The sequence below is a fragment of the Dermacentor andersoni genome, chromosome 11, assembly GCF_023375885.2.
Source record: "Dermacentor andersoni chromosome 11, qqDerAnde1_hic_scaffold, whole genome shotgun sequence".
NCBI classification, from domain to species: domain Eukaryota; kingdom Metazoa; phylum Arthropoda; class Arachnida; order Ixodida; family Ixodidae; genus Dermacentor; species Dermacentor andersoni.
The window spans coordinates 126,812,129-126,830,862 of record NC_092824.1 but is presented as its reverse complement, the minus strand read 5'-3'; the positions used below and the strand labels follow the sequence as shown (position 1 = coordinate 126,830,862).

General features: G+C 46.3%; 2 protein-coding genes across 6 annotated transcripts in view; one reads left to right on the top strand and one right to left on the bottom strand.

The window, feature by feature from the left end:
* Positions 1-238: 238 nt before the first annotated feature.
* On the top strand, positions 239-5,946 carry LOC126517473 (mitochondrial import inner membrane translocase subunit Tim29-like). 2 transcript variants are annotated; one of them, XM_050167197.3, is made up of 3 exons: positions 239-365; positions 438-515; positions 5,425-5,946. In XM_050167197.3, the coding sequence occupies exons 1-3, from the start codon at positions 335-337 to the stop codon at positions 5,799-5,801; spliced, it is 486 nt and encodes a 161-aa protein (XP_050023154.2). In that variant the 5' UTR covers positions 239-334; the 3' UTR covers positions 5,802-5,946. The 2 variants fall into 2 exon arrangements, with proteins under 2 accessions (XP_050023154.2, XP_050023153.2); XM_050167196.3 differs by having other exon boundaries at positions 438-539.
* A 5,502-nt stretch (positions 5,947-11,448) lies between these two features.
* LOC126517476 (uncharacterized) overlaps positions 11,449-18,734 on the bottom strand; it is a 114,191-nt gene continuing 106,905 nt past the window's right edge. For 3 of the 4 annotated variants that reach the window (XM_072285558.1, XM_072285556.1, XM_072285559.1), the window contains exon 6: positions 11,449-11,622. In XM_072285558.1, the coding sequence (XP_072141659.1) occupies positions 11,468-11,622 (155 nt within the window). In that variant the 3' untranslated portion in view covers positions 11,449-11,467. Of the gene's footprint in view, positions 11,623-13,429; positions 13,539-18,734 lie in introns of all 4 variants that reach the window. The other variant, XM_072285557.1, reaches the window with a different exon arrangement.

Below are 18,734 nucleotides of genomic sequence, written 5' to 3'. Positions count from 1 at the left end.
AAACGTGGGGGATTTGGAAACTTATGGCTGCTTAACGCACGTCAGTGAGGTCTAAAACCTTTATTCAAGTAGTAAATCACATACCCTGATAACAGAAATAAACACAATTGTCTAATTCCTTTGTAAGAAATGACATGTTAACTATATTTTTCGGTTATATATGTTCATTTATCAAATATTTATCCGCGTTGAGCGCCCCTAGTTGAAAAAATACGAATTAAAGTATACAGTCAAATAAGCTAGTTCAGTTTCTCTCTATAATAATGTAGTGAGAAACTATGGAGAAACTCTATGTTCATTCTATGCTTTGGTAGGCGCCGGGCGTTTGTTGGGCATGATGACCGCGAGACTGGCGTCACGCCTAGGTGAGTACGACGTATGGCTGGCCAGACGCTGTTCCTTACGAAATATGCACTGTAATGAGGTATATATCGCAGGCACGTACTGGAAGAGCCTGTTGCAAGACTACGGCGCTGCTGTGAAGGACATTGTGAAGGATTCAAGGAGCCGGCCAGGCAAGGCAGCTCTCATGCTGGCAGGTTCGCTGCTGTAGAATCCAGCTTTTGTTAAGCTTTGACGGTTTTAGCTGCCGACCTCGACGCATCTGGAGTCGGCTTCTTCGCTAAACATTTCGCGCAATATTTCGAGTTGATCGCATCGTGCTACAGTTCAATGACACACTGACGGTCAAGGGTTCAGCAAGACTACATCCTTTCGCGCTTTGATCCTGCTATTATAGCAGGGTGGTTGGTTGTTGGAGTCTCGGCGAGCCCCATCCCATGGACCAGCCCGGGTTTCTGCTTTGATGTCCTGCAGGGACCGCCAATAATAAGAAATAATGACACGCTCTTGTAATTACAAAAGGCGGTTGAAAAATATAAAGATTAAGTCAATTAAGTATCTTTACGTGAATTGAATGCGAAAGTACTCTTATTTGGTTACGTCCACGATACGTGACATACAGTCACGTGCCCTTCGTAACTCCACCTTGCCGTAATTTGTACCAACCTTAATCCACTTCACACTAATTGGGTAATTGGCTAAGTTCTGACTGGTGTTGCAGAAGTCGCGGGGCGCGGTGGTGCTGAACTTAAGCGTCACAAGTTGGTGGCTGAACGTACTCGTTTCACTCGTGTTTTTTACTAATTGTAACAACGTGTCATTATATCGCGTTATTGGCGGCGCCTCCAGGACACCCAAGCTAGAACCCGGACGCGTGCCAGGGGTGTATAAGATCGGCTGCCCGCTATCGCGGACAGCCAATTTTTTATGCGAACACCCCCTGGCACGCTTACGGGCTGCCCTACTTCCAGCTTTGTACCCCTTGGGTGCCTTGGAGACCCTGCACCGCCTCCTTTATTATAATTTCAGGTGCTCTTCTGAGGCGTCGGTTTGTCGGTTACATGTTCCCTCCTCTGCGCTTGTAAAAAATCCAATCTATCGTCGCGACGAAAAAAAGCGGCCCGCGACTTGTACAACACCAGTCAGAACCTTGCCAGCTAATTAGCTTTCCTCTGGCTTAGGTCACCTTACTCTAACATTATTTGCCCATAATTACTACTCATAAACATTGTTATACCATTCACTATGTTTATGGCTACCGACAGCATGCAAGGCGCTGATGACGTCCCCTTGAACAAGCCGGCTTTTCTGCCTTGTGGGTCTTATAATGCTTTCACATTAATAAGGCCCACCTACCAACTTGCGACGCTAAGTTCAGTGCTAACGGGCAAAACCTTGCCATATGTTGCCATCTAGCGCACTGTTTACAACAGTAAGCTAGCTGAAGGAGTGGAGGTACAAGTTCGATACATAGATAGTTGCCAGAAGGATACATTGGTAAAATATTGTAACGTGTAAAATACCTTTCATTTGAAGTGCTGTGTTGTAGTATACAAGCTTTTTGACAAAATATTTGCATCCATGCGCAAAGCCAGCACTTCACTTACACGAAGTACAGTGGTATGACGACGATTATTACGGTGACGAAAATACTATTTTCATTCCTGCATCCACATTTGTCAAAAAACTGAGGAGCCATTCCACCCTGTGAAGGTGGTTGACCAGTGAAGTTGCTGTGGTGAAATTATGTTGGTATAGAGTTTTGATATGTAAATATACATACCGCCTACTGCCATCGCTCTTCCAAACGTAAGCAGTCGATTTCTGAGAGGTCGTTATCAAATCACAATCGATCACATGCTCGACAGCTTGATCTGAAGTTGTGATCTAGAAAGTATCTCTGGAACTATGCGTATGCGCTGTTGAATCCCAGCCCCGTGCCCTGGTGCAGTTGCTGACAATTGGCTTCGTTCTCGGCGGCGGCGGCTCTTGCTTGTTGCTTACTTAGGGCACGCTCTGCTACTAGGGCTGCCGGGTTGGCACGATGATGATGGTCCGCCTCCCGCTGTTGCTCTCGACGTCGCTCATCGTAGAGACTTTGCTCTTCAGATGTATGAATTGCAGATGGCCTTTCCATAGTGAACGGTGGAGTGAAGTGGTACCAATATCCCGCTTGGTCACCTTATCAGGCACACACTACATCACTCACTACGTCGTACATACAGAGCTACCGCGAAGGGCTTTTACAGCACTGCTTAGATGTAGGTGGCTGTTGAACAGCCTCAACGCGAGCGACGATATGCGTTGACCGAGGCGCAGTCCAAAGGAGTGCACGAAACTAAACACATTTGTTTAGTTATTTGCGATTGAGCATACTTCCTAGTTAATTATCTGAATAAAACTTGGAAGGCCTAAAGTTTTATTCTAGCAGACAAACACGGGGCTGTTCGTTTCCCTCCCGTAGAAGCTCATGTATTGACAAAATAAAAGGGAATTCCACAATATTTACAAGTTCGCTGTGAATTACACAATCGTGACAACTAAATGAAACCTGGCGTAATGTTAGAGTTGTCTTAGTGGTTAATTGACATATTTCTTTCAGGATAGTTTCAATAAAACAAGTTACAGCTGTTTTTTTGTAACCATACTCCCATGTAGATGCCGATGTATTGACAGTAGATGGGAATTCTGTAACATTAAGAACTGCACTCTGAACTATATAATTATGAGTCCTAACAGCCAATTTCAGTATTTTTTCCCAGGTAACCTACAGAGCATTTGTGAGAAAGTTGGTGTTGGCACAAGATGTTTTCTGTTTGCTGCCACAATTTCTCCAGAGGGTGGCCTAGGCAGCTTTCCTCAGCATACAAGAAAGGTCAAGTTGTGCGGCGCTGTATTTAACTACAATTTCCAAGGGAGCTGTGAAGCATGCAGGTCAATTCCGTGCTGTGCTCGCACGATGTACTAATAATATGTTGCAACAGAACTGCTTGTTGGCCTAGTTGGTGCTTGCTAAAAAGACATGTTTTTTGCCGCAATTTACACGAACTAAATCTAATGAAAGATGGCGTGGCACATTTTGCCTGCGCACTGCAAGGCCTGCATGTGCAAACCGAGTTTTTCTAATATTAGGATTCTTGGCAGAAGTAGATTTCAAACAGCACGTGAGCTAATGGAAGCTTACTATATAAAAAAGAAAGGTACAAATTGCATTAGCGATACATCTATCGTGCTCTACAAATCGGAAACTAGATTGTTTGACCACTGGGTAACGTAGATTTGTGAACAGCCAGCACAATGTGTGTATGTGTACATATATTCATGGGTCACAGCCCAATTAAACCAGTGTTGTCTTTATGTGTCTTCCTTTTGTGTGTGTTAAATTGCGGCAAAAAACATGTCTTTTAGATGTACTAATGTGGCACCAACAGTACCATAGCTTCTCAAAAAACTATCTAGGAGGCTACGATGGCAGTAACGAGAACAAGTACACAAAGTGTAGCCAAATTGGAGACCTGCGGGGGAGGGGGCAGCCTGGGCCTGGATTTATCTGCCATGCGTGTAGTTGTCCCAAGACGAAGGCCGAAATATCCTGCGGTACTAAAGGCAGTGAAGTGGTGTTAATCTGTCAGGAATCTTGCAGTGGCTTTCTGTCAAACAGTGCGTCAAAGGGGTGACCTGCCCAGCAGACAGGTTCTTACCAGAAGTGCATTACCTTGATGGTATTTTCAAACCTGTCACCCACAACCTCTTCTCAACCGAACATCTCCACCCGATGTCAGAGCCACTGATCTACAAAATGCATGTTCGCTGCCTGCTACCTCCGTCTCGGGCCATGCTGTGAATGGGGCCCACGCGTCACCCATGCACTGCCTCTTGCGATCCCCCAATTAGCTAGGCAGTCGTGCCACACGTCGCTACATTTCAATGTGCAATACGATACATACAGTTTGTCTGCCCCAGCTACACCACTTTCTCTTCCTAATATTAACCGTGTGCCTATATAATGATAATACAAAATATTGAGACATGAAATGAAAAGTCATATAGAGCTGCGCTCAAATTTCGCGTTGAGGAGTATCGTAATCGTCGGTGACTTTCTTTAGTTTTTGTAGTTCCCTGTGTGATGTCGGCCACATCAGAGGTGTCACTAATCACCAAAAAGCCCAATTTGCTCACAGAAGTAAAATTCTTTAGTTTCACCCTCGTTGGCACAAATGCTTTTGTGAGTATCCAACAAAGCAGAGAGCAGCGATACCTGTCGACTGAGGTCATCGCTAGATTTCAGAAACACTTGTCAACATTTCTGCAAGCCAAAATTCTGTAAAAGTACACAAAGAATCGAGATAGATCTCAAACAGTCTGAGCACATCGCCTAGGAGCATTGCTGAAGCAGTTTCTAGCTCGCTGGGGTTAAGGAAGAGCTTTCAGTCTATGCCAATTTGTGAATATGGGGCAAATCTGGGTGAGGAGCAGGTGTCATGTAGGAAAAGTGGAGTTAAGGAGCACTAAGGAGAAAGACAAAAACAGTTTAGACTGATAAGTACTCTCTGAACACTCCATTTTCATTAATTATACACTAAGAGGTTCATTATTAGATGAGAAAATAAAGTTCTACCTATGATGTTTCAAATTTTGTGTTGAACCTCTAGTGCGGGTGCTTTAAGTGCATCTTTTTCTTTTCTCTCTCTCTCTGTTTTTGTTGTGTCACAGTAGAAGTTTCCAAAACTTCAAAGTTCTATCCTTGGCTCCTTTAGGTAACAATTTAAAAACTTGACTAGGCCATGCACGCACTGTCAAAATGCAATAGGTAATGACGAGCTCGTGCGGAACCTTCAAGGTGGCATCACCATCTGTATAGATTTTTGCATCTTTTCTGGCTTGCGAAGCCTACAGTAAAAGTAAGAGTGGCCTTGTTGGTATTATAGAACCATAATTTACCAATACAGTGGAGTTTCTCTTAAAATGTCTTCCGGTTTTTGTGGCTTTACTACTTATTGGATAACCACTGGAATAAGATATTTTGCATGGTTTTACGTACCGAGTGAGTGAGTGACAAAAGGATGATTGTGCCCCATGCAGGTAGTGGGGCACTGTGCGTACTGGTGGCCACCAAGCCAGACCCAGATTCATTCCTTGATGCACTGGGCTCCAGTGCAAATGACCTGCTGCTGCTGAGTGACAGAACGCGCAACCCAGAATCTGAGGCACATGTGCGGCACCTGGAGGCATGTTGCTGCCATGGTGCTTTGCGTTCCTGGGACTTGCTGCTGGCAACAGTTGTGTGGGAAAGTGATCATGGTGAGGGATGCGACTTGTATGCAGCACGCTGCACGTACCTGCAACCACAGCCATTGTTTGAACGGCATCGACTGGTTGATGTTGGCCTCCTTGGAACATGGCTCAATCTGAGGCGCAAGATGCAAGACTGTGACATCAACCACTCACAGTGGCAATGAGGCTGGTGCCAAGAGCAGACTGTCATGCAGATGTGCATCCACACACTGTCAGATAACCATATTATGACAAAACAGTTGTGGGAATAAAACCTGAGGCTTAATTGAGTGCACTGATTATGAATAAATCAATGGTTAACAAATGAGAGATCATGTTCGTTCTGAATATGCACAACCTGTAGGAACACCTGGAGTAACTTTGCAATGTTGCTAATACATTTGCTATGTTACCTTGTCGATTGAATAAGCAAATATGACATGAGCTACATCATAGTAGGTCCTTTTAGTTAGTACCATATAATGATGCACCGAGCTGATATATGCAGAGTGTCGTGGCAATAATTTTTGTGGTGATGAGACAAAACATGCTAAATGCTACTGAGCAGCTGTAAAAATCTTGTACATCCCATCCACATTCAACGGTACTGCTGGACACCAAGGCGGAGGTCACTGGTTTATGCTCGGTAAGGACATGGAAGAAGCGTCCCTCGAGAAAATGTTGAAAGTGTTCCACAACGAAGTAGATGGCGAACAGCTCTCGGCCAAACATGCTATAGCGGTGCTCAGGGGGCACCAGCTTCTTGGAAAAGAAGGTGATGGGCTGCCAAGCACCAGCAACAAACTGCTGCAAGACTGCACCGACACCGACAGCGGTGTCCGATGCATCAGCCGTGACAGATGCTGGGGCATCGCATTTAGGGTGGACAAGGAGCATTGCACCGGCAATGGTTTCTTTGGTGCCTCTAAACGTGTGCTCGGCAGTGTTCTTCCAGGCCACGGGAATATTCGGTGTCTTGAGACCTGAGAGAAGGTTGTGTAGTCGATGAGGATAGCAATAGGGGCTTGTTGGTACGGCATATCTTATTTTGTGTAGAGGCTGCAATTTATTGGCGCTGCAAGGAATGAAGCGAGCGTAATAGTTGGGGAGGCCAAGAAATTCAGGCAGTTGCCTGGTGGTGGATGGCTGAGAAAAGTCAGAGATGGCTGTGATGCGGGTCAGGAGTGGACGAATGCTGTGTGCAGTGACGCGATGGCCGAGGAAATCCAACTCTGTAACGCTGAACGGGCTCTTCGGACCATTAACGACAAGACCAAACTTGCAGAGTCTTGCGAGCTTTGGCTGTGGTGCTGTAGATGAGGATGTCATAAGATAGGCAAAGCAGCACGTCAAGCCACGTAATACCTGCTCAACGAAACGCTGAAAGGTCTGGGCCACATTATGAAGACCGAAAGGCATGTGCAGATATTCAAACGGGCCAAAGGATGTTATAATAGCAGTCTTGGGATGAGGATTAAGCGCGAGACACATGGTGCGATTTTCCGTGCGATCTGTCGTACGGCGCTTCGTGTGCGACTTGCCGCATGCGGCGCTTCAGGACACATGGTACGAATGAGCGAGCGGCGGGTAGCTCCGCCCAGAACCGGCGCCCCTGCGTGTAAGTTCGGACTGCTGTGTAACTTCGAACAGAATGTGAAAGCAACCGTATTTGCACAGTTCTGTTGTTTGAAACAAACGATGACAATATAAAGAAGTCTATGCGAACACTGTAGACGTGTTTCCGCAAGGCCGCGTTAGCAGTATTGGATCCGTTGACAGCCGCCGATGGCCAGGAGCACGACCTACTGTATGCCAGGAGCCGGCAGGCATGGCTCGCCGGGCCATCGAATCCGACGCCAGTGGCGCTGGTGGCACGATCGCTTGCAGCTCGTATAATGAAGCGCCTATGTTAGTCGGCACAACGTGTACAAAGTTATGTCACGCTTAAATTGTAGCACATTTGATTTCATTGGCGCCGACAGAAGCGAACGGGCATGCCAGGCGAGCTTGCGATCGCTGGGATACGATGTAGGCCTAGCTCGCCGGCCGTCTATCCAGGGCCGAGGGTCCTTGCGATGATTCCGCAGCTCGTAATAATGCGCCTAAATTCGTCAGCACAATCAATGCCTGAACATTTATGTTTCTCTTAAGTGAAAATACGGTTACTTTTCCTGGTGCCGTTAGTAGCGAAGAATAAAACACGCCAGTCAGGCGAGTTGCTTCGTATACAGACGATTGCTGGCGCGTCTGCGCTGACCGCGTCCGAGTAGAAATCACGCCAACGACTATTTCGCACAACGTTTAATAACACGCACTCTTTCGAGGTCACTTTATTCTAGAAGTTATTTTGTGTCAGAAACAAATTGTAGCCGATTTATGTGCCGCCGTCAGCGGCGAAAGAGGCCCGAGTTTCGACCAGGGAGAGGAAAAAAAAATAGACGTGATCGGAGCGGCGAGGCGCCCGCTCGCCGGCCCCACCCAGCCGGGTCTACACGTGGCCATGATGTTCACGCTACCGGCGCTGTCATTGGCTGCGGTCGTCTGACCGTGCGGCCGTCGCACGACCACGCACGACAGCAAGTTGGTCGCATACGCGGCGTGCGATTCGGCGCCGCGTGCGGCGGATTTGGTTGAGAACCTGTTGAGTGCGACTGCCGATGCGAATGGTCGTACAACCGATCGCACCATGTGTCTCGCGCTTTCACAGGAATCTGGTGGTAGGCTTTCACCAGGCCGACCTTGCTAAAAATGGTGCAGGGGTGCAGTGCCAACGCATCCTGAATGCGAGGTATTGGTACCGGTCCGGGACAGTGGCATTGTTGAGAGCACAGTAATTGCCGCAGGGGCGCCGGTCTTCTTGGGCATGACATGGAGTGGCGAGGCTCACGGACTGGAGGAGGATGAATGAAGCCAAGGTCAAGCATGTGTCCAAACTCCTCTTTGGAGACGGACGATCCGGCACAAGGCGATGAGCCAGGGCAAACCCCGGAGGGCCAGTGATGATGATATGATGTATAACGCTCTGAGCGACCGCGGACTGAAAGGAGGAGGGTCAGAAGACGTCCAGAAACTCGCCAACAACGGCTGACCATGAGTCGGGAACAGCCATGTGCGCCTGGAGAAGCTGAAGTGGTGGAGCGCAACAGGAAACTCCTTGGACGGTTAAGCTCGTCTTGGAGTCCAAGATGCACTGGGCTGCTTGTCGGCAACCAACTTGTAGTGCCAAAGAAAGTCAACTGTGATGATGGGCTGGCGCACGGTCGCAATGACAAAGATTGAGCGAAACGTATGTCTGAGGCCAATGTCAAGAGTGACCGACTTTTGTCCGTACGTCCGGATAGTCAATGCACTGACTGCAGTGAGAGGAGACGAGTTGGGAGGATGGCGTTGCTCAGCCAACGTATAAGGAAGGACACAAATCTCGGTGCCAGTGTCAACGAGATAGCGGACTTTGCTGATGCGGTCGGTGACGTGAAAAAGGCGACTGGATCCGGGGTCGGGAACAGCGGTCGCCATCAGTGTTCGGCCCAAACATTTCCTGTGTAGGAGCAGGGCTAGTGGCACTGGTTTGCATGAGAGCCATAGCAATGGTGGTACCAGCAAAGCATAACGGGAAGAGAACAGCATTCAGAGTGACTGGGGCTGGGGCGACGAGGTCGTGATGAAGAACGGTGCTGTCAGCTGTCCTCAGCTCTCAGCCCTCAGCTGTCGGTCGGACTGTCAGTGCCGAGAGTCGTCATGCGATCAGTTCTCGCACAAGTTTTTTGCTGAACAAGCACCAAGTTATTAAGCACTGCTGAAGCTATTTCTGATAAAGTACCCTCGTATAAGATTAATAAAAATCCTTCTTTGTCCACAAGGATGTGCTAATTATTATTCTAGATGGCATGAATTTTGAATGTTTAGCTTCTGCTTTCAAAATTGCGAAGCACTCTGACCTTCAGAAGTTTTTTCTATAAAAACCCGCAATCCTGATATGCCATTCAGAGCCATTTTGTCTGACAGGGACATGTGGCAAAGCATAGTCTCACAATATCTGCAAAAGAACCTGGAGCATTTGACAATTTTGGATCCTTATCATGTTAGCAACTCCGAAGCGGTGGTGGAAGTTATTGAAAACATAATCCTAAAAGTTGCACTGCATTACTAATGTTATTCTATCCCACACAGTGAATTAATGGCTGTACTCAAGACAGTGGCCTGCGCGAGGAAATGCATCACGGCGAATAATGATGATGAATGTATTTGCTTGAATAGTGAAATTTTCGTCCCAAGCTTTCCCGAGTTGCTCTCCTTTCACTACCGTTGTGTCTTGGGGCAAAGGGCTTTATGTTCAACATTCTGGAACTTCCATGTCAGTCACTTTGATATTGAGTACAATCTTTTTAGGTATGATTAATACAGAGCTGGAATGTCATATTTCTTGACTTGTGAAGATTGTATATATATATACGTGGATGATTTTCTAGTGTTCAATAATTCTGATAATTGCTCCCGCGATGCTGTACATATTTGAAAACTTTTTTTCATTTTTATTGCCCCATGAAAACCAAGCAACAGTTTCTCGATTACAGATTGGTTTTTTAAAAGTATGTCTACTGGTATTAACTAATCTGTTAAGCCTATCCTTGATTACAGGTCAGGCCACTCAAAACTGGTGAAAAGAGGAATCATAAAAAAAATTGTGTCAGGATCTAATGAAATTCAGTTTACATTATAAGGTCGACAAATTAGAACAGGCTGGCTATCCACAGAATGTTATCAGATCAGTTTATGTTAACACTTAATGAAAGATTACAACGAAAGTGCCAAATGCATAACATGCATAACCAACTCGCCCACCAGCACGTGCTCAGTGACGTAATGAAAAGCATCGAGCAAAAGCCACACAGCCACAAAGATGATCTGAAAAAAAATTTCGGTCATTCGATAGGACAGCTCATGAACTAAAGCCTGCAGATGCGAGGTGTAAAGTTGATGTCCTGTTTTCAGCAAGAAATAAACATCTTTGCTTGCATGTGCTTAGAAGTCCCCCTGAATGTACATGTAAACAAAAAATGTTTTTGCAATTTCAGGCATTGTATACTTGATTCTGTTGAGATGTTGGAAGATGTATGTGAGCCAATCTGGTGACTCCATCAACGTACATCTAAGAGAGCACCATGCATGGCTTAATCATCTGGGGCACAACATCTGGATGCCCATTGTAAAGAGTGTGAGTGCTATGGCGTGTTTAATGAAACAGGTTGTTTTTAAAAGCAATAAAGAGATTATGCGAGAATCTAGGGCATCACATCTGGCCGGCCATTGTAAAGAGTGCGAGTGCTATGCCATGTTTAATGAAACAGGTTGTTTTTAAAGCAATAACTAGATTATGTGAGAATTAGCAGAGACCTATGATGTTAGAAAAAGAGGAGATGCTTGCATCAGCCACCCTTCTGTGTTGCTACACGATAACGAATTTACTTTTCTTGATTGTTAGCATGCATATAAGTTATTATTTTGATTCGTTACCTCTGCTTTGGTCTGCATGCGTGATCACTTTTTTGTGTATATATATGTAAAGCCTGTTGAATAATTTTTTCAGTTGCGAGTAAGTGCCTTGTCCTGTGGTTTTTATTTCTTCTTATGTTTATTCTTTTTGTTGTGCTTGAGAAAGTTCTCAAGCTTAACAATAGTGGCCACTCTACTATCAGTAACAATTTTGAACTAAAAATAATTGGGTGACCGTGTCAAGGCCCTTTTAAATCAAAAGTAGGTTTGTGCAAATATAACTTGCAAATCGTTTGAAGGTGCATTCATATTAGCATCAGAACGAAATGGCAGCCAAAATAACAATAAGTATGTTCATTTATGCTTTCTGAAGAGAAGCTATGCAAAACAAGACATTTCTTTCAGCTACTGTGTTGTAGAGGTTAGGAATACCCTGCAGCTCCGATGGGCATGTTAGGTTGAGCAGGATCGTGCAGTCATATTCCGCAGGGTGGCCTCCCAGGCCAATAGACACTGCGCACAAAGACAGTACTTTGTCACTCACCAACAACATTAACTTGTGGTATCAACAGCACCCTTACCCTTACAAAGACAAAAGTGCTGTGATTGGCAGTGGCTCTTCACATTCAACAGGTTTTCAGTCAGTCTTAGCGCTGCACTATAGGTGAAGCGACCGAGCTGATTACTACAAGCGGTGTGGCAGAAAAGCTAACACTATCAGCACACTATTGCCCTGACGTAATAAAGGCTAATGCAATGACAGTTTCACAGGCAGCACTGAAAGATCAAAATAAAGCTTGTAGTTACATTTATTTCGAAGGTATTGCATTTGTCCATTTAGTTATTTAGTCGCGGCGCAACATGTTTTAGGCATAGAGACCATTTATTTTATTTCAAAATACTGCAGGCCAATGTGGTGGCCCAAGCAGGTGTGGGTTACATCCAACATGAATGTACAAAACAACAGACAGCAAAAGCAAGAAAGAAAAAAAAAGGAAAAAGAAAAAGAAAGTTTAAGAGAGAAGGTGGCACTCCAACTCAGCGGGAAAATTATTGGAACCAAAAATATCAGATGGCAATGAATTCCAATCTTCCATAGTTCTAGGAAAATAACTGAATTTGAAAGATTTTGCTCGGGCAAAGATTGTGATTAGTGCAAATTCATGGCCATGGCGTGAACGTAGTAGTGTTAGAGATTTTATACTGTCAGGCAGATCAATTCTTATGTTACCAAACACACAAATATAAAGAAACGAAAGGCGACTAAACTTTTGCGGGCTTCTAGAGTAGGAATACAGTTTAATTGCATTAGGTCGAATGGGGAATCAAGTCTACGATATTTGCCAAATATAAACCTAACAGCCTTTCTGTTAATACGTTCAAGTTGCATGATATCTTTCTTTAAATAAGGATCCCAAATGATAGAGGCATACTCAAGCTTAGAACGAACACAGGTATTATAGGCTAAAAGCTTTGTTTGCAAAGGTGCAAATTCCAGCTTTCTTTTACGGAACCATAACTTACGTAGTGCAGGTGTGCACTATATATCAGAAATGTGGGTTGACCAAGTTCAGGTGCTTGTGAGAGTGACACCTAAGTACTTATATTTGCCTACAATCGAGATCAGGGTGTCTACCAAGTTGACATTTCCAAATTCCCTGTTCCCCGAGTTTTCCAGGTTTTTCCTGAGTGCCTTTGCAATATTTCCCGAGTGTCACAGAACTTTTTGTTTTATGTCGAGACGGGCTCAATCCCTACATCATGTCACCCAATGGTGTCAGTCTCTAGTAAGCATGGTAAAAAAAAATGAAAAAAAGAAAATTTATCCCGTTTGAATAGTGAGGGGTAGTGTTTATTTTATTAAAAAAAAAAAAAAAAACAACAGAAGGGAGAGGTTATGTAAAATGCACAGCGAATAAAATATCTTCAAAACAAACAGTAAAACCCATTGCAAGTCGAGTCGAACATTTTCAAATACGAATAAGAAAGATACATACACAATATTTTGGAATATGAGCTATTTATATCAACTGATAGCAAGGTAACAGGGTTGAGGTCCGAACTTTATCACAAGTGAGATTCTGTCGCAACAGCTGCATGGTAAGTCAACCTCAACTGTTAATTCTGACATACTCTCAGCCCGTGCACAGTGCCTCAGTGTTGCGCTTCACTGTTCTAAAGAGATATTTTTCTTTTTCTTTTTTTGCTTGGATAAGGGACACCTGCATCTCGGCATCAGCCAACGATTCGCTTTTAGAGTGCAAGCTCCTTCAAAAAAGCGGCGGCATGCTTTCTTTCCAGTTCATTTTTCAATGCGTACGTCCTGTGTCTTGTTCTCCTTCTGCTGCGCATTCACCACACGGACTATTTGAAGCATCCCCTTGGACAGTTGTACAGTCAGTGTCCGATTTTTCGGGCCCCGAAAGGGTCTGAAAAAAATGAATGCATGTGTTTTACAGCCCTTAAGGGCTCAAATCGCCACAGGCACGTCCGAAAAACCTCTGAAGGCCTGCCAGTACACTTATTAGGCATATCGGTACTTGTACTGCAACGGGGGATAGGCTCCCTGCAATGGTTAGGCGGCGTGGCGATTGGCTCAGCCGTCAGCGCCACCGTGTCAGTTGCGCGAAACACCGAGGCGGCCGCTGTTGCGGAGGCATGCTTTTGCGGCGCTCGTTTGAAACCTTTCGGACGTTCTAAATTGCGGTTTTAATGCAATCGAAAACGTCGAGGCCCATTTTGGACCACCGACGCTTGAGAAAGGACTTAAAATCTTTTACTACAACCACATATACCATGTCAAAGAATTAAACAGCACGGACATCACAGTGAGGTGCTTAAATTAAATTGTGGTGTTTTAGGTGCCAAAACCACGATCTGATTAGGAGGCACGCCGTGGTGGGAGACTCCGGAATAATTTGGACCGCTTGGGGTTCTTTAAAGTGGACCTAAATCTAATTACACAGGTGTTTTGGTATTTCGACCCCATCGAAATTCCGCCGCCGTGGCCGGGATTTATTCCCGTGACCTCGCGCTCAGCAGCCCAACACCGCAGCCACTAAACAACCACCGCAGGTCGCGAAGTATTTGTCACAACAAAGTAAGTATGCTTACGACGTCGATCTCGAAGTGCGTTAACAAATCATTATTTTATGCCACTAAAGTGAGCAAATACGGCCGTGGACGTCTTTGAACAGTCATTTGTCGTTTCCTTACTTGGAGCGTGCCTTGCCCCTCACATTGTATAGGTTTTGGCGAATTGGCAGGTAAGTGCTTTGTTCTCCGTTGACGAAATGCCTCAAGCATATTCTGGTATTGTCGTTCGGGCTCGACTGTGAGAGGGCATTACCGCTGAAGCATCATAGAGAGCAATCAGCTGAGACTAAACAACGTGAAGACTGAACAAACATGCGCTTGTGTGCGCGAGGGAAATGCTAATTTTCGAATACTCGACGTGTTCTGCAGTGGACTCCAACCTTAGTTCTGTTGTTCTAAGCGCGAGAAAACATCGGCACGAATGAGCTCGGTTCCAGCATTCGAGTCTTGATCTTGGCGCAGGAAGAAGCACAGCGCATACAAGTGCTACGAAGCTAGATTTGACACCTAACAACTACTGCAAGTTTGTTGTGAAGCAAGACGAGCTAAACAACTATCAAAACTGATTTACAACAGCCGGAATCAGTTCACGCATTTTTTATGCAGTTGACGCTTTATTGTGTATTTTTACAGATGCCGCTGCTGGCTCATTTTCATTTCTTTTTCTTGTTTTTGCACTTCCGTCTTAGTTCGTTAAACAGAAATTCGCAAGACCGACACGAACCACGACGATCCACTTCAGCCGCCGGGTTGCTTCCCCCGGTTTTAAAGGGAAACGGTACAATTTGATGCCGACATCCCCTTCGCGGTTGTGACATTTCTTAACGCGGAAGTATCTGCGCTTGTTCTTTTTGTTCACACTTCTCACGAAGAAGCTGCCAAGAGGCCGCGGGGAATCCATTGGAAAATTGGAAAAGCAGGCTTGCAGGCGGGCCTGAGCGCACCACGAACAATGGTGAAATGACGGTGAGGGCCTACCCACGGGTGCTCACCGCCGCTGCCAGGTGGCGCGACATGTGCAGCCAAACTGCATTGCAGGGTGCCTATAGTGGGTGCACGCGTGCATAGTTAAGGAATACATACTGTGTCCCGTGACCGTTGGCCTTTCGCGCATTTGTTATGCTTCACAGCGTAACATTGCTGTAATCAGGCAAAGGCGACTTTCGGAAACCGGCATTATGCAACGCGCCGTGCTTTCCGAACTTCGAGGCCAATCGCGATGACCACAAAAGCGGTGTCGGTGCCATTGCTGACAGCGGCGAATTCTTTCAGTAAAAAACACGGCACAGAAAGGCAAGAAGCTTAATACCGAACCTCGAAGTAGCTAGGCCTAGCATTGCCGAGGTGGTGGCTACGGCTGCCAGTGGATCGGCCGATTCGAGGCGGCGAGGTTATCAAGATGGCGTCGGTTGTGGCTTTATTAATGTCGTTTCGGACCTGCGGTCACGGCAAAAAGTCCGGAAAATCGGACGGCGAAGGGTTCTTGTGTCCGAAATTTCAGACGTTCTTATACATTAATCCTATGGGGCACGTAGTGGAGCCGCGAAGCCGTCCGTCCGGAAAGTCGCTCGTTGACTATACTATGGTGGCTAGAAGGGGGAGGTGACGCCAGCGCCGGCATATCCGCCGAGAAAGCGCGATCCTCTCATTCATGCGCTGCCGCAAAGACCGCGGTGGCGCTGCGGTCAGCTTGGCGATGCAGTCACGCGGTTGCGCGCGTGTGCAGCTTCCCGCGGTGTCTGGCCGCCGCGACAGCGTTCCTGTTTCTTCGCGGCTGCCAAAGTGTTCTCTCGTTTATGGCAATATGTGTGTCGCTGCTGACATGTTAATGCGAGTGCCGGACTTCGCCGAACAGATGAATTCCAAGGAAAAAAACGCGAAGCAGCGTCACTTCTTCGCCCCTGGCTGCACGTCCGGCTACGAGTCGTCGAGGCAGCAGGGAGGGTGCTCTAAACTTAGGAGGGTGCTCTAAGTTGCATATTTGTTCAAAATGGAACGTCTTAATTTCTTATTTAGTGGAAAGTGATATCCTTGCCTCCCCATTTCTTCGTGGGTGTTCAATGTTTTTCTTTCAAATTACACAGAAGCATGCGTAAATGTGATATCTTGTACTTCGAATTACCCTGAATGTATGATGTGCAGTGCTTTGCTATTATTACGATGTGCAATAAATTTTTGCTATGCTTTGTATTACCTGTTCTGAACCCCATTCACATTTTTTTAGGAGTAAGCTGACGCTTCATATTACTGAAACTTAAGGAGTGGAAGACACCGGCCAAAGAACAGCCAACCTTTCTTTCTCTCATTTAATACCCCTTTTAATTTCCTTTTTACATATTCCTTTATGCCCTGAGGCAATAAACAACGTTATTTAAAAAAATGCAATCGCACGGACCCGAAACATGCATCCTAATTCTTTTGGCCTGCGTCTCCTACTGTCGTCATGCACTATCTTGACCACACGGGACTCATTCGGACCCTTCAATTTCTGAAACTGAAAGGATTCGCGAATAACGCTTTAGATACGCCGATGTGTTACGCAGCAGATGTATTTCAGAGGCAACCACTCGATTTTAAAGGGACCCTGAAACGATTTTGGCGATTTTCTACAAACGTACTGAGTCGTTAGAGTAGGTCCTTCTGATCATTAATTGACACATCTAAGTGCTCTGCGTAAAGCGTGTAATTTATTATAAGGTTTTAAACATGCACATCGCTGTCGATCGCAGCGCACTGCTCGGCGGAATTTTAAGCCGCCCCTACCCATATGATGCAAATAACCCATATGACGTCACGTGGGCGAGCTATCTGATTGGCTGACCAGGGCGCGTGATCGATAATTTTTCTAACTTTATGGTAAACAAATGATCTTCGTAATAGTTGGAATGTTAGTTAATTTGTTTTTATAAAGAGAAAGTAGCAGAAAGAGAATGCACAAGAACAATTTTTCAGTACACTTAAGCACGTCCGGCACACAGCAAGTGTCGTCTGCTTGTGTTACAACGTACTCCATTTTGACGAGAGCTCCGCGGTCAGAGTTGGTCTCAGTCTTTTCGCGAGCACTATGATTCGACTTTGTTGCCTTGTGGACAGCAAACGTAGTGACTGGCAATATGTCAAGCTGCGACATCGTGTCCCTCTGCAGGGCAGCGTACGAGCGAACTGGCTGCTGCCACGGCCGCCTCGATCACGCGCGCACGGCGGGGCTCGTGCGCGCGTGATCGAGGCGGCCGTGCTGCTGCGCATCGGACTGCCGCTATCCGATCGGCGCCAGGATTTGCGCGTTTGTGGCCGTCACTTTACACCGGAAGATTACTGACGCACTAGCGTTTCGCGAGTCCCGTATTAGGGCAAACGTAAGCGCAAGGGGACAGGGTCTGGCCGCTTGACTGTGCCGTAACGGGATGAGCCGAGATGAGCAGAAGTGCAAATGTGAATAGTCTGCACGGTGCAGCCACCTGGTGGCATAGAGCTCAACCATACACAGTAGCAGCAACGAAGCGTATTCTTTTTTGCTGCTGGTGCGTATTTTTCGCAGGAGTGTAATCATCAACACATTGTTTTTATAAATGTTTAAAATGTTTTACACTTGGTTAGAGCAATATTAGCGCTGTGTTTGGCTGGTTAAGCGCTGCGCCAACAAGTGTCTAGACCGTGCAGACCCATCAGGCCGCTCACGTACGTCTGCGCCAAAGTTCCTTCATCAGCTTGAGTTTATGCCTCCAGTCATTTGCCGATATGACCAGCTTGCCTGTGGCTAACGGAATACCAGACACGTTCGGCGCTACGACAGAATGCTCGCAACGCACGCTGCTTCGATAGCTCTCGCTTGGGGTCGACAGCCAAGCGGCTAGCGGAGAGGTTTCGCGCGGGCGGGCTTAAAACAACCGGAAGTGGACGATGTGACATCGCATCGTGACGCAGGACCAGTGAAGGCGGAGCTTAGCCCCGCTCGCTCGGCGAACGAGTTGAGGAGGAAAAGCATGGCTGGGGAGGAGGGTAACTTCTAATCGCTTGTAGCTCCATTAATACGTAACGCTTCACTTAAATTGTGGTGCGAATGTTCTACTTAAGCTGTACCCTACCCGTCTACAAAATTTGTCCGAACCGTTTCAGGGGCCCTTTAATGGTTTTGTTTGTGGGGTTTCACGTGCCATAGTTACTCAGGCTATGGACATGCCGCAGTTTATGCATGAAGGACTCTGGAAATTTCGACCACCTGCGGTTCTTTGACGTGTACTAACATCGCACAGCTAACGGGCGCCTTGCTTTTCGCCTCCATCGAAAAGCGGCCGCCGCGGCCGGGATGCCATCCCTCATCCTTGGGCACAACAATCGGGCGCCCTAACCACTGCACCACCACGGCTTGAAATTGCATTCTGTAAGCCGTAGTCACGTTCGACTAGCGTTTAATGAGCTAAACCATTGCTTGCAACAACATCACTGAAAGGCCGACGCGTTGCGTGCACGGCAGCTTGCGTCCTTGCGTATGCTCAAAGCCAGCTGCGCGTACCATGCATCGCATTACA

Excerpts from the sequence above, each read along its gene's own strand:
- LOC126517473 (XM_050167196.3), top strand. The coding sequence starts at position 335 with ATGATGACCGCGAGACTGGCGTCACGCCTAG. Across the intron at positions 366-437 it reads GAGACTGGCGTCACGCCTAG|GCACGTACTGGAAGAGCCTG; the intron begins GTGAGTACGACG and ends TATATATCGCAG. Across the intron at positions 540-5,424 it reads GGCAGCTCTCATGCTGGCAG|GTAGTGGGGCACTGTGCGTA; the intron begins GTTCGCTGCTGT and ends TGCCCCATGCAG.